This window comes from Telopea speciosissima, chromosome 2 (assembly GCF_018873765.1).
Source record: "Telopea speciosissima isolate NSW1024214 ecotype Mountain lineage chromosome 2, Tspe_v1, whole genome shotgun sequence".
Taxonomy (NCBI): Eukaryota; Viridiplantae; Streptophyta; class Magnoliopsida; order Proteales; family Proteaceae; genus Telopea; species Telopea speciosissima.
This window is the reverse complement of record NC_057917.1, coordinates 53,917,032-53,931,016: the sequence shown is the minus strand read 5'-3', so window position 1 is coordinate 53,931,016 and position 13,985 is coordinate 53,917,032. Positions and strand designations below refer to the sequence as shown.

Genomic DNA, 13,985 nt, shown 5'->3' with positions numbered 1-13,985 from the left:
TAAACCTGAACTGAAAATCGAATCCGTTGAATAAAAATTGGAACCGAACAAACAATAATTAGGTGGTTCGATGTTGGTTTGAAATATAAAAATACTTGAATCGGTTCGGTTCATATTAATAGACAGTCAGGATCTTTGTTAGTAAATTTGCGTATAATACACATATCTGAACATTTCAAATAAAAAACATATTTTTACCGTATAAGTGCATTCATACGGTAAAAAATCATTTTTACACCTATAATACATATAAACGTATCATACGCCATAAGTAACGTTGCCTTATAATTTAAAAATAATATATCAAAACGCAAAAAACCCATACTCCAAATCAAAACCTAACACCGAAGAAGAACTTTTCGAGTTATCATTTTCTCTGGTTTAGGAACCCAAGCCCCTGCCCCCTGTCTTCTTCTCCGTCTCCGTCTCCGTTCCTAATCAATTGGAGCGACAGCTAGAGAATCTCTATCTGAGTGTATTGAGCCCCCTGCCCCTTTCCTCTTCTCTGTCTTCGTTCCCAATTGATAGCAGCGTGGGGGGGGGGGGGGGGGGGGGGGGGGGGGGGGGGGGGGGGGGGGGGGGGGGGGGGGGGGGGGGGGGGGGGGGGGGGGGGGGGGGGGGGGGGGGGGCAGCTGACAAGTCTCTTCTCGGTAAGTCCCTTCCTATTTTCCGTAATCTGTAATCTATATCTATGTTTTTTCTCCCGTTGATGACAGTGTTGAACAGTGACCAGCTTTCGCTATGAAAGGATTATCCCTCTTCTCTTCTCTATGGTCTAGTTCACTTCCCACTACATTATTTTTCTAAGATTATACTATATCACCTCTGGGTCTTTTCCTTTTGTGATGATTCACGTTATTCTTCTTTTTCAGTTGGTGAGAATTGAAGAAAGCGTCTGCTGATAAGATTTTTCTTAAATATCTGTATCAGACCATGTGGGTTGAACCTGTTGGTACAGAACTCCACACACTAATGCCTGTGTTAATAGGAACCGGGTTTTGGACCCGGCTCAGGGCACCCACCCTGGGCAGCCGCATGCAACCCGCAAGAAAGAGAGAGAGACTTTCCCATTCTCATTGTGACTCTAAAAGAGGGGGGAGGCTCGGGTGTCATTATAAATACACCTCCTAAACCCTAAGGCCCTAACAACTTGAGTCTAATTCTCTCCTCTCACTCTTGCTCTCCAAGTCTTTGTGTTCTCTGTGGGATTCCATCTTTTCCAAAGGATTTGTGTTGTCAAGTTCTCGGTGGATAAACCTTGTGACATCTAGAAATTGCAGAAGATTGTTCGTGTTGGTGGTGCCAGTAATCAAAAGCTTGGCTCTTGATCTCTTCCGCTGTGTTCCCATATCCGTTCAGGTTAGATTTGAACTGTATCCATGGGATTCTTTATTTACTAACAGCATGGAATCAACAATATTCCAGCCTGATCTCACACTTCCAAATGCAGCAAATCCATAGTGGTTTGAACTCCATTGACTGTCCCATACCATCTGAAGTTCTGAACTAGCCAGACCCAAATGTTTAAAACAATATTTTAGCCCGTGGTTGGTGACAATGGCATGGATTAGGCATTGCCCTTTGGTAATGGCGTGAGAACATGAGATTCATTAGTAGAAGTTTCATGATAGGTGGGTTGGTTAACCTTGTATTCGTTGACCTTGACCTACAAATCTGCAATTCAAACTCTAAATATTAAGCCTCTTTTATGATCTTGGTTGAACACCTGTTGAACTGATATGCAGTCGTAGCTTTGTAACTCAGAATCAGTCCACCATGTCAACCATCTTTAAATGCTGAAATTAACCCTTCATAATGGAAGTTGTTCTTTTAGAAAATCTATACAATGGCTGTTTACTGTGGATTATTTGTTGTGTGTGAAAGTTGCACTGTGTTAGATTGTTATATTGTTGGAGATTGCTCCATTGTTTGGATTACTTATTCTATTCTGTATTTTGCTGCATTATGAACCTGTTATTGTGTTTATTAGGTGGTGTAAATTTCTGTTGCATAGTGACTATATGCCCGTATTTTTGCTCCCGGAGCAGCCGTATTAAACATGTATCGTATCATGGCCGTACATGTTTTATTGTGCCGGATTTTTGAAAAGTATTATTGTCGCCTAGTCCGTTTAATACTCATACGTATCCCCACCCATTTTTTTGCCGTAACCAAACTTACTAAGTCCCAATCGCAACTCGCAAGAACCCTAAATACCCAAATCGTGGAACTCTAGCGGCTGCCCCGTTCTTCTCCATTCCCATTTCAGTTTACGCCAGTGAGTCTACATCTAAGTCTCAATATCCCTTGCCCCCTTCCTCTTCTTCATCTACTCTCCATCTAAGGTGGTTACAGGCTCCGTTTGCAATGGTACTTGCTGCGGTGTGTACACTCTCTGTTCCTTTTCTTCTTCTCTGTCTCCGTTTGGCCAAAGATTGCAGTGTCGATTGCAGCGGTACTTGAAGCAGACCTCGGCCCCTTCTTCTCTGTATTAGTCATACTATAAGTTGCTGGATCTTGAGGTGTCCCATTGTAAAGCAGCTTGAGTAAGATTTCAGATGGTTCAAAACTCCAAGCAGCCAACGCCACTACTTCCTCTCCATCAGGCATTTAGGTTTATGTTCTTCCCCCATCCCTGCCAGAATCAGTGTGGGGAATATACGGCATCAATTTCTGTTAGATATATGGCCAGAATACCGTGGCGGTATTCTGGACCTTTTTTTCCTTTATTATTTGTTTATTCTTATATGTGGTTTAGTCCCACATTGCTTATGTACTAATATTTATTTCTTCATTATGATTATAAATATAGAAGTGCTTGGGATGAATTAAACATCCAAGCCTTACCCTAATTTAAGTCTCTCTTCATGGTATCAGAGCTGACTTCGAATTAGGGACCACCCCCCATCGATTTCTTTTCCTCTTTTTTCTCTTCCATTGTTTTTTCTCTTTGTTTCTCCTTTTTTTCTCCTTGGTTCTCCCTCTTCCATAAGGGCAGCACTACAAGAGGTGGTCATATGATCTAGTTGCTGCCCCTCCCTACCTCTTTTTCCTTTTTTCTCATGAATTAATACTTGCTCGATAGCTGCTGGACATCACTTGCCGTATTGAAGACTTCAAGTTTTTTTTGGAGATCACCCCCTACCATTATTGCAGGCTGTTTTTCACTTATTGGAGCTTCTTCAGCACCCTTTCCAGCATCTGTCCAGCCTTTTCTCATTGATTGAAGACCCCCACTCCCAATCGATCTCCATCTTCAGGGTTTTTTTTTTTTCAAAACCCTGATAATTGTCGACTTTGGGTGTGGGGCTGCTTGTTGCTGCCGTTTGGTTCTGATTTTTTGCAGGGTGTTTCTTCCATCATAGAGGGTCCCTCGACCTCAGTTGCTACCACTTCTCTGCAGATTTTTGACACCTTATTCCCTTCATCGATTTCAGCATTACAGGGTTTTTTTCAAAACCCTGACAATATCGATATAGGATTTCTACTTGGCTGCTGTTTCTGATTTTTTGGAGACTGATTACAGCCCTTCACTTGAGGATATTATTGGGCTTATTTGCTGCCAGTATGGGTGATTCTATTGATTCTTCAGCTACTTGGGATCAGCCACCTAATGATGGTCACAGCAAGACAAACTACCACAGCTTTCCACCCAATCCTATTAAGCTTGATGGCTCCAATTACCTTCTATGGTCCAGATCTGCCTCCTTTGCCATTGCTGGCCGTGGTCTCACCAGCCATAGTAATGGCATTAGTGTTATGCCCAGTACACAAGGACCTGCTCAGGAAAGGTGACTTGCCAGTAATGGTGTTCTCATGTCCTACCTGATAGGCTCTATGACTTTAGATTTGCAGCATAACTTTCTTCTTCTGGACACTGCCTCTCAGATTTGGGCAGCTTGCTAGGAAACCTACGGGCAGCTTGGTAATGATGCCCAAGTATATGAATTTCGGCAGAAAGTCCTTCACACCACTCAGGGAGAACTTTCAGTTTCGAAATACTATACTACTCTACGCAGTCTGTGGCAACAGTTGGACCGCTTCTCTGACTTTCACCCTACTACCGTTGCTGACATTGCTTCCTATAAGAAGCATGTGGACAAGATCAGGGTCTATGATTTCTTGGCTGGCTTGAATGTAGAGTATGATCAGATTCGTGTTCAAGTGTTAGGCCATACTTCTTTTCCCACACTTGAACAATCTTATGCCTTGGTATCCTCTGAGGAGAACCGTAGGGCTACCATGTTGCACCCTCCTATTACTGACAGATCAGCTCTCAAGGCTGCTGCCCTGGCCCCTCTTGCACCTAGTGGCACTGCTTCTCTTGGTGAATCTACTACAGGGACTGTTGTTTGTGAGCACTGTCACAAACCTTATCACACCAAAGAGAAGTTTTGGAAACTTCATGGGAAACCAGCTGATTTTGAAGCTAAAAGGGTTGCCAAGACAAAGATAAAGACAAAAACCAAGGCCCATCAGACTGAGACTGTTACTCCAGCCCCTGCTACTGACACTGGTCTATCCCAGGATGATCTACAGGCACTCCTACGTATGCTCAGGTCTTCCGCTGCTACTGCCAATTCTTCGGCTCCTTCAAGTCCACACTTTGCCCGGTCAGGTATTCTATTTGGAGGTCATTGTGTTTCTGTGGCTTTCCATCCTTGGATCATAGATTCTGGAGATACAGATCATATGACCGGTTCCTCTAGTCTGTTTCACAGATATTCTCCCACTTCTGGGAAAGATAAGGTTAAAGTGGCTGATGGTTCCATTTCTTCCATATCTGGAAAAGGAATCATCAACTGCACTTCTTCTCTTCCCTTGTCTTCTGTTTTGCACATCCCTAATTTTACTACTAACCTTCTTTCAATTAGTAGTATCATTCGTGATCTTAACAGCAAAATCACTTTTTTTCCTTCTCATTGTGTGTTTCAGGATCTAGACTCTAGGAAGACGATTGGATTGGGTAAAGTGCATGGTGGCCTGTACCTGCTTGATAACAGTCGCTTCTCTCCACCACCACTACCATCTCCGCTGCATCAGAACTCCTTGGTCTCTTCTGAACTCTACCAATGGCACTCTTGGTTAGGTCACCCCCCTTTAGGAATTTTAGCTCATTTATTTCCTAGTTTGGTCACCCTACATACTAAGGATAACTTTTTTTGTGAGGCTTGTGTTCTGGCCAAACAGACACTTTCAACTTATCCTATTTCAAATAAAAAAAGTTCTTCTTGTTTTCATATGGGACATTCTGATGTTTGGGGCCCTAGTCATAAGCCATCTATTTTTGGTCATCGTTGGTTTGTCTCTTTCATTGATTGTCATTCTAGGAATACTTGGGTATATCTTTTACATACTAAAAATCAGGTTTTCTCATGTTTTCAGCATTTTCATAAGATGATACAAACTCAGTTCCAGGCTACTCTCCAAATATTGAGAAGTGATATGGAACTGAGTATACTGAATCCCAATTTCAAAAATATATGGCTGATCATGGCATTATTCACGAAACTAGTTGTGTTGATACCTCTACCCAGAATGGTGTGGCAGAAAGAAAGAATCGCCACTTGTTGGAAATGGCCAGGGCTTTGATGTTTGCGAGGAATGTTCCATCTCAATATTGGGGGGATGCGGTTTTAACTGCCGCCTATCTCATCAATAGGCCACCTTCTCAGGTTCTTGATTCCCGTACCCCTCTGATATTTTGCTGGGCCATTCCTCCTTTATTGTACCTCCCAAAGTATTTGGGTGTGTGTGTTATGCTAGAGATACCAGATCTCCCGGCAAACTTGAGCCTCGGGGGCTTCGTTGTATTTTCTTGGGTTATTGTCCAACCCAGAAAGGTTATAAGTGTTACCATTCCCCTTCCCGCCGTACCATGGTTAGTATGGATGTTGTTTTCCATGAGACCCTTTCTTATTATTCTTCACCACCTCTTCAGGGGGAGAGTTCTAGTGAAGATGTGTCTTTCGAGATTCCTCCACTGGAGGTTCCTTTGGCTGCTGCCCAGCCTCCTTTACCACCACCCACGGCTGCTCCACCACCCATGGCTGCTGTCCAGCCTCATTTGACTGCTGCCCAGTCTCCTTTGGACACTGCCCATCCTATTTTAATTAATGCCCAACCTCCTCTGGTTGTTCCTCCCTCACCTAATGGGAATCCTTTACAGGGGGAGACCATAGAAAATAGTGTTGTTAATGTTCCTATTCAGGGGGAGCTGACTCCAGTCCAAAGAACTATTGGTGAATTGCAGAAGAGAATTGACAACTCCAACATACTCACCTACACAAGGGGCAGAACCAACAGAGGGCAGCTGCAATCCACTTTAGCACCAATACCCATCCAATTGCCGGCTCCAGATCCAGATCCTCCATCTCCTGGTAATCCCTCTTCTTCCGACCTACCTATTGCTCATCGTAAAGGTACTAGGACTTGTACTTTACATCCCATATCTCGTGTTATGTCTTATAGTTCTCTTTCTCCTTCTTTTCGTGTTTTTGTATCCTCTCTTTCTTTTGTTTCGATTCCTAGAAATTGGCAGGAAGCATCTACAGATGAAAAGTGGAAGGCAGCAATGTTGGAAGAAATGAGAGCACTACATAAAAATAATACATGGGAGCTTGTGACTCTTCCTCCAGGGAAAAAACTAGTTGGATGTTAATGGGTCTTTGTGGTCAAACAGAAGGTTGATGGTTCTGTGGATCGATATAAGGCACGTCTAGTTGCAAAGGGGTTCACTCAAACTTATGGAGTTGACTATCAGGAGACCTTTGCACCAGTGGCAAAGCTTAACACTGTCAGGGTGCTATTATCTTGTGCTGTAAATCTTAGGTGGGATCTTCAACAGTTAGATGTAAAGAATGCCTTCCTCCATTGGGAGCTTGAGGAGGAGGTATATATGGACATTCTACCAGGCTTCTCTGATGATAGGACCAAGGGCAGGGTCTGTAGACTAAAGCGTGCACTTTATGGGCTGAAACAGTCACCTTGGGCCTGGTTTGGCATATTTCACAAGGCTATGATTTCAGCAGGTTATAAGCAGAGTAATGCTGATCACACTTTGTTTATTAGACGAGTTGGTGACAAGGTAACTCTTCTAATAGTCTATGTGGATGATATTGTGGTCACTGGTAATGATGGTGATGCTAACAGGGATTTGAAGCTCCTCCTTGGTCGTGAGTTTGAGGTCAAAGATCTTGGTCCTCTGAAATATTTTTTAGGAATAGAAGTTGCTCGATTTTCAAAGGGCACCTTTCTTTCTCAAAGAAAATATGTCATTGATCTATTGACTGAGACAGGGCTGCTAGGCTGTCATCCTTCAGATACTCCTATGGAAGCTACTTCAAAACTTAGGGAGAAAGAGGGTGAGCCTGTTGACAAGGGTGTTTATTAGCAGTTAGTGGGCAAACTAATCTACCTTTCTCATACACGACCTGACATAGCAGTTGCTGTAAGTTTGGTGAGCCAGTTCATGCATGATCCCTATTCCTCTCATATGGATGCGGTCCGTCGTATTTTGAGGTATTTGAAATCTGCTCCAGGTAAGGGAATCCTTTTATCTCCTACTGGTCACCTTAAGATTGAAGCCTATACTGATGCCGATTGGGCTGGTTCTCCTGACAGGAAATCTATCTCTGGCTACTGTTCCTTTGTGGGTGGGAACCTTGTCACATGGCGTAGCAAAAAGCAGAATGTTGTGGTAAGGTCCAGTGCTGAAGCCGAGTTTCGTGCGATGGCACAAGGAATTTGTGAACTTCTGTGGCTTAGGGGATTATTGCAGGATATCGGTGTTGCTGTCCATCTTCCTATGATGCTTTATTGTGACAATAAAGCTGCCATTAGCATTGCTTATAACCCTGTCCAACATGATCGTACTAAACACGTGGAGGTTGACCGATATTTCATCAAGGAGAAGCTTGAAGCCGGCCTCATTTGTGTTCCCTTTGTGAAGTCTACTGATCAACTGGCTGATGTGTTCACTAAGGGACTGAGTAGCAAGCTGTTTCATCCTATCTTAGTCAAGTTGGGCATGCATGATATATATGCTCCAACTTGAGGGGGAGTGTTAGATATATGGCCAGAATACCCCCAGGGTATTCTGGAGCTTATTTTCCTTTATTATTTATTTATTCTTATATGTGGTTTAGTCCCACATTGCTTATGTACTAATATTTATTTCTTCATTATGATTATAAATATGGAAGTGCTTGGGATGAATTAAACATCCAAGCCTTACCCTAATTTGAGTCTCTCTACAATTTCCCAGCCAAGTTTGCATCTCCTATTCCTACCATTGAGTGATTTCCTGCAGCTATAAGTGTTGTAGCTTGAAATACTTCCATTCTTAATCCAACATCTCTCTCATTGAAAATATCATAAGACAAATACGCTATCTAGAGTTAATAATTATTTGTTCATAATGACTCAGCAATTCACTCAGATCAGCTGGTTAGCAAATGAGTCAATTCTCCAAGTTCTAAAACCATGATTTGGAACATCATTTGTGGAATGCCAGTTTAATAGTTTCCAACTGAATCGATTTTTAGCTTTTAGATGAGGCAACAGTTGTAATAAAATCCAAGGCGCAGAATGTGATTCAAGTAAAACTGTAAAAGAACATTCAAATTAACACCTCCATTAATTCAAGACCCCTCCATAATTCAGAGCTTTTGGTTTTTAATTGGGTTACACAGGTTTGGCTGTGGATCTGCAATTTTGCACAGTATTGGCCGGAATTAATTCAGAGAACCTCCTTCAATTTTATTGTTCTTTCACTATGTTTATGATCCCCCTCCCCCCCCCCCCCCCCTTTTGATAGTTGAGTTTATGAGTTGAAGGTTTGATAAATAGGCCCAATAAATGTAAACGCCTGAGGTCATCAGTCTCATTTCTCCATGACTGATTAGAGAGCCAACCACTTGAAAATAGGCGATATTATATTGTGTTTATTTTAGTTGTGAGGCTTCCCTTTGATAAAATCATTGTGTACATATTATTATTTTGTTTATTAGGTGGTGCATGTCTGTTACATAGTGAATATATGTCTGTATTTTTCACCTACGCAGCAGCCGTGTTAAATACGTACCGTATCATTGCCATACGCATTTTATTACACCAGATTCTTGAAAGGTATTATTGCCGTCTGACCCGTTCAATTGCTGTTCCCGAACTTACTAAGGTCTTGACTGAAGTTCCACTTCAAATTTTATTGCTGTTATCTTTACATAAGAGGTTGTTGGGGAGATGGGAGATGGGAGCTGAAAAGTGCAGGTAAAGAACAAAGTAATTGTATGCATGATGGTTTGTCTGCTGCAGAAGACGAACTATATGATGTTAATGAATGTTTGACTTCTGAATTGTTGGCCCTGATTTGGTTATAGGATGCTGGTAGTTTAGATTGTAAAACAGCAAAAGGCTTGATGAGGGGTGTGTTATTATATGGGACGTGATTTGTGTGAAACTCTTGAAGAAGCTGTGGATATGTTATTTATATCCAATACCCGTTAAATTTATAAAATCAATTAATTTGTAGGGGCTAGACTAAGCAGTATGGTGGCCCTGATGAAGACAGTGAGAGGCCTGGCAGGAATTTGACTGGATAGGTTGGTTCCTCATTTTAGTAGACTGGGATGATGAATTATTTAAAAGTCTTTGGTGAATAGGAGGACCTTTGGTGGAGGGACGATCTGCCTGGTTCTAAGATCCATGATTGGTACTCTTTGTCTTTTCATAAAGGGCAGTCCAATTATAGCTATGTCATCTCTGTCATCCAGATGCTTATGGACTTTGGCTTTTGGAGGATTAAATGATTATGAGGTTGGAGGATATTGTCTCTATTGGTGAACACCTCAGAGTAAGGAACTAGGAAGTGTTCATCTCCATGCAGGGGCAGGGTTGTAAGTCATGAAGTTTAGATCCTATGGTTACTTAGCATTTAACTTTTATTCTTTTGAATCTTTTATACTTCAATTGCCTCATATACTAGTGGTCTCATCCCTTGTAAAATTGAGGGGGATTGGCCAACTTCTAAATGTACGAGGCTTTTATAGGGTAAAAATCCATGAAAAAATCAGGACTTGTCATATGCCCCATACTAGACAATAGGGTCATTGCCGCAGCAAATAACAAAATGCTTGAGAAGACCAATATAATTAGCTGCATTGTCCAGCATCTGATTAGCAAGGAGCATTTCTATGATTTTAGATTTTGTGCAACTCTATGAACAGTGGGACCTAGAATGAGCCTGTGAGGCCAGAAATCTCAAACCAATAAGTGGTAGAACTCAATAATGATCTGCGAGCACCCTTGTGGAAAACAAATTGACCTGGAAGGTTTGATATGCATAGCTGAATAGGCATTACAAAAGAATATAGGAGATTAGGACGAACTGAAATGAAGGATTGAGAGTGAAGAATACTAAAGAGGACATTTTTAACATCCTCATCCATCCAACAAAAGGTGTGCTCAGTCACCTGTGTAAATGAAGTAATGATAAGTGGATTGGCACTGCGGTTTGGAGATCAAACTGACCTGAGGAATGCCCAGTATCTGACAAGATTTGATGGAAGCTGCAGTGCTAGAAAAAAGAAAATGGGGTTGATTTTTCCATCATTTCAAACCCGACAGATGTAGATCTGTTATTGCGCATTATCTCTTGGAGGACGAAAAATAGCATAGATATTTTTGTGCCAGATGTTAGATGATGCAGTGGTGATGGCAAGGATTTAAGTATCTGTATCGGGTATCATATAGGAGAGGTGATTTTAAGAGACATATCATATCATATCGGAGAGATGCAAGATTTGTTAAAGATACACAGAAATGGTTAAGAAATGCATGAATAATGCATATGAGAAAGAGAGAGTGAGAGAGATGCAACATTACTTCTGTTTTACCCAAAATTGTTTTGATCCGTGATATGAGCACTGTAAATCCCTCTAACTTGTTGAAATAGTGAAGATCAGAGTCGTTTTTATGTAAATAATTCCCCCAACTTAGATCAACAAGAAAAACAGATTTCCAAGGCTTTCAGTTGCTCTCAGTTTCGTATCTCGTTCATGGTTTCTGTTTTGTGGGTTTAAAGGAGACATATCAAATGTATCTGACCTGTACTGATCTGTTGGGACTGTATTGACCCATATCGGTTGGTGCATTTTTGTATTTTTATTTTTTGAAAAAGAAGTATCGTGTCGATGCCTACCAATACCGATACTTATCGGCTGATAAAATACGATACACACTGATACTTAAAGCCCTGGATGTTGGACTCCTTGCATTTGCTAGTGTGATCTGGATGTTATATGGCATCAGTTTGGTAATTTTTAAATTATTATTGGAAGGGGTTCAATTTGTTCTTATTAAATATGTTGTGTTTAATAAATTGTTTGGACGAGATTTTTTTAACCACTAAATAGTTTACGAGGAACCGAGATTTTTTGACAGGACTGTGAAATTGGTATGGTTGAATAAGCTGGTTATGTTGAATATTGCTTTTCAGATGTAATCTAATTTATACACTTCAATAAGCATGGTGTGTCCTAGAAATGGTTAAGAAAAGCATGGGTATGTTTGTATGTGTGTGTGTGTGTGTTTGTGTGTGTGTGTGTGTGTGTGAGAGAGAGAGAGAGATGCAACATTACTTCTTTTTTACCCAAAATTGTTTCGATCTGTGATTTGAGCATTGTAAATCCCTATAACTTGTTGAAATGGTAAAGATTAGAGATATGCAACATTACTTCTTTTTTTATGTTAAATGATTCCCCCAACTTGGATCAAAGAGAAAAAACAGGTTTCCAAGGCCTCCAGTTGCTCTCGGTTTTGTATCTCATTCATGGTTTCAGAGAGAGAGATGCAACATTACTTCTTTTTTACCCAAAATTGTTTCGATCCGTGATTTGAGTACTGTAAATCCTTATAACTTGTAAAAATGGTGAAGATTAGAGATATGCAACATCACTTCTTTTTGGGAAATTTACGAAACACCCCCTGAAAATGGGTCGAAACTCGGATCACCCCCTGAAATTTGAAAATACTCAGATCACCCCCTCTACACTAACGGAGTTAGTCTGCTGTTAGTTATTGATGTAAAAAGACTATTTTACCCTTGTACTAAATCATTAGAATTAAATTTACAATATTACCCTTTCCTTCATCTTCAGCCTAATTTCATCCTCTTCCTCACACCTGTAAGTTCGCCGGAGAGAAGGAAAAAAAACAAAAAAATCAAGAGAGCGGTTTCCATTGGAAAATTTTGGGGTTTTGATTTAGTCGGAAACGGTATATGGCCGGAGGATCATCCATCAAGAAAACCCTAAATCTCATATTTTTCAAAAGCCCAAGAAGCAAGAACTGCAGCTTCCCCAATCCACTTCAAATCCCATGATGCAAGCCGTTGCAAACCAACCTGTATCAGTTGCCATTGAAGCAAGCGGCAATGCATTCCAGTTCTATTCAGAGGTATGTATATAATTTATCTCCATCTAAAACAAAAAGAGAAAACAGAGGATCTGGAATTTTGTTTTCGTTCTCAATTAAATAGTGTGATATAGTTCCTACCAATCCAAAATTAGTATTTAATTAATATGTAATATAAAAATTAAAAAGGTTCGAAACTGAAATAGCTCTGCAAATGTGATGATTGATGATGAACACAGGGGGTATTCACTGGGCCTTGCAGAACAGAGCTGGATCATGGGGTGGCGATTGTTGGGTATGGAACAACTGTTGATGGGATTAAGTACTGGATTGTGAGGAACTCATGGGGAGCTGAATGGGGAGAGCAAGGTTACATTAGAATGCAGCGTGACGTCTCAGCCAAAGAGGGACTGTGTGGCATAGCCATGGAAGCTTCTTATCCCATCAAAAACTCTTCTGAACAAGTTCTAAAGGACGAACTCTAAGAAGTGAGGATTGAGTGTATCATCTCAAAATTGCCGAGTTATTTCAGGCCATTCACGGCGTTTCCTTGAGGCAGAACCCTAAGGGTTTCATTTGTCTTTCTGTTGATTTGGGGAAGAAGAGGGAATATTCTCCTCTGATTCCCCTCATCCTTATAAACTTAAAAAAAATTGGGGTTTTTAGATCCAAGGGTAAAAAGTAACTTCACATTAACCAAAGGGTAGTTTAGGGTTTTCAAAAAATTGAACTAGCTGACTTCATCACTTAAATAACGGTAGGGTTGAATCTGAGTATTGGGCTCTATTCCAGCGGGTGATCTGAGTATTTTCAAATTTCAGGGGGTCATCCGAGTTTCGACCCATTTTCAGGGGGTGTTTCGTAAATTTCCCCTTCTTTTTTATGTTAAATGATCCCCGCAACTTAGATCAAAGAGAAAAACAGAAAGGCCTTTAGTTGCTCTCGGTTTGATTTCTCATTCATGGTTTCTGTTTTGTGGGTTTAAAGGAGGCATATCAAATGTATCTGACCTGTATTGGTCTGTTGGGACTGTATCGACTCATATCGGTCGGTGCATTTTTTATTTTTATTTTTTGAAAAAGATGTATCGTATCGATGCCCATCAATACCGATGTTTATCGGCCAATACAATACGATACACACTGATACTTAAAGCCCTGGGTGATGGACACCTTGCATTTGCTAGTGTGATCTGGATGTTATATTGCGTCAGTTTGGTAATTTTTAAATTATTATTGGAAGGGGTTCAAGTTGTTCTTATTAAATATGTATGTTTAATAAATTTTTTGGATGAGATTTATTTAACCACTAAAAGGTTTACGAGGAACCAAGTCTTTTGACAGGACTGTGAAATCGGTATGGTTGAATAAGCTGGTTATGTTGAATATTGCTTTTCAGATGTAATCTAATTTATACCCTTCATTAAGCATGTTGTGGCCTAGATGGGGATTTTGGATGCATTAATTGATTGTATTGAACCATTTTTGAGTCACTAAATTATGTGTATCTATTATATGGTTGATGTTGAATTTTTTTTGCTTGGGCTGGATTGTGATACATTAAGCTGATTC

At 40.7% G+C, this 13,985-nt stretch overlaps 1 protein-coding gene across 1 annotated transcript; it reads left to right on the top strand.

The window, feature by feature from the left end:
* Positions 1-9,040: 9,040 nt before the first annotated feature.
* LOC122650865 (KDEL-tailed cysteine endopeptidase CEP1-like) lies at positions 9,041-12,916 on the top strand. Its single transcript, XM_043844236.1, has 4 exons — positions 9,041-9,270; positions 9,381-9,387; positions 12,268-12,456; positions 12,654-12,916. Exons 1-4 carry the CDS (start codon positions 9,041-9,043, stop codon positions 12,897-12,899), a joined length of 672 nt encoding a protein of 223 aa, XP_043700171.1. The 3' UTR covers positions 12,900-12,916.
* Positions 12,917-13,985: the final 1,069 nt, after the last annotated feature.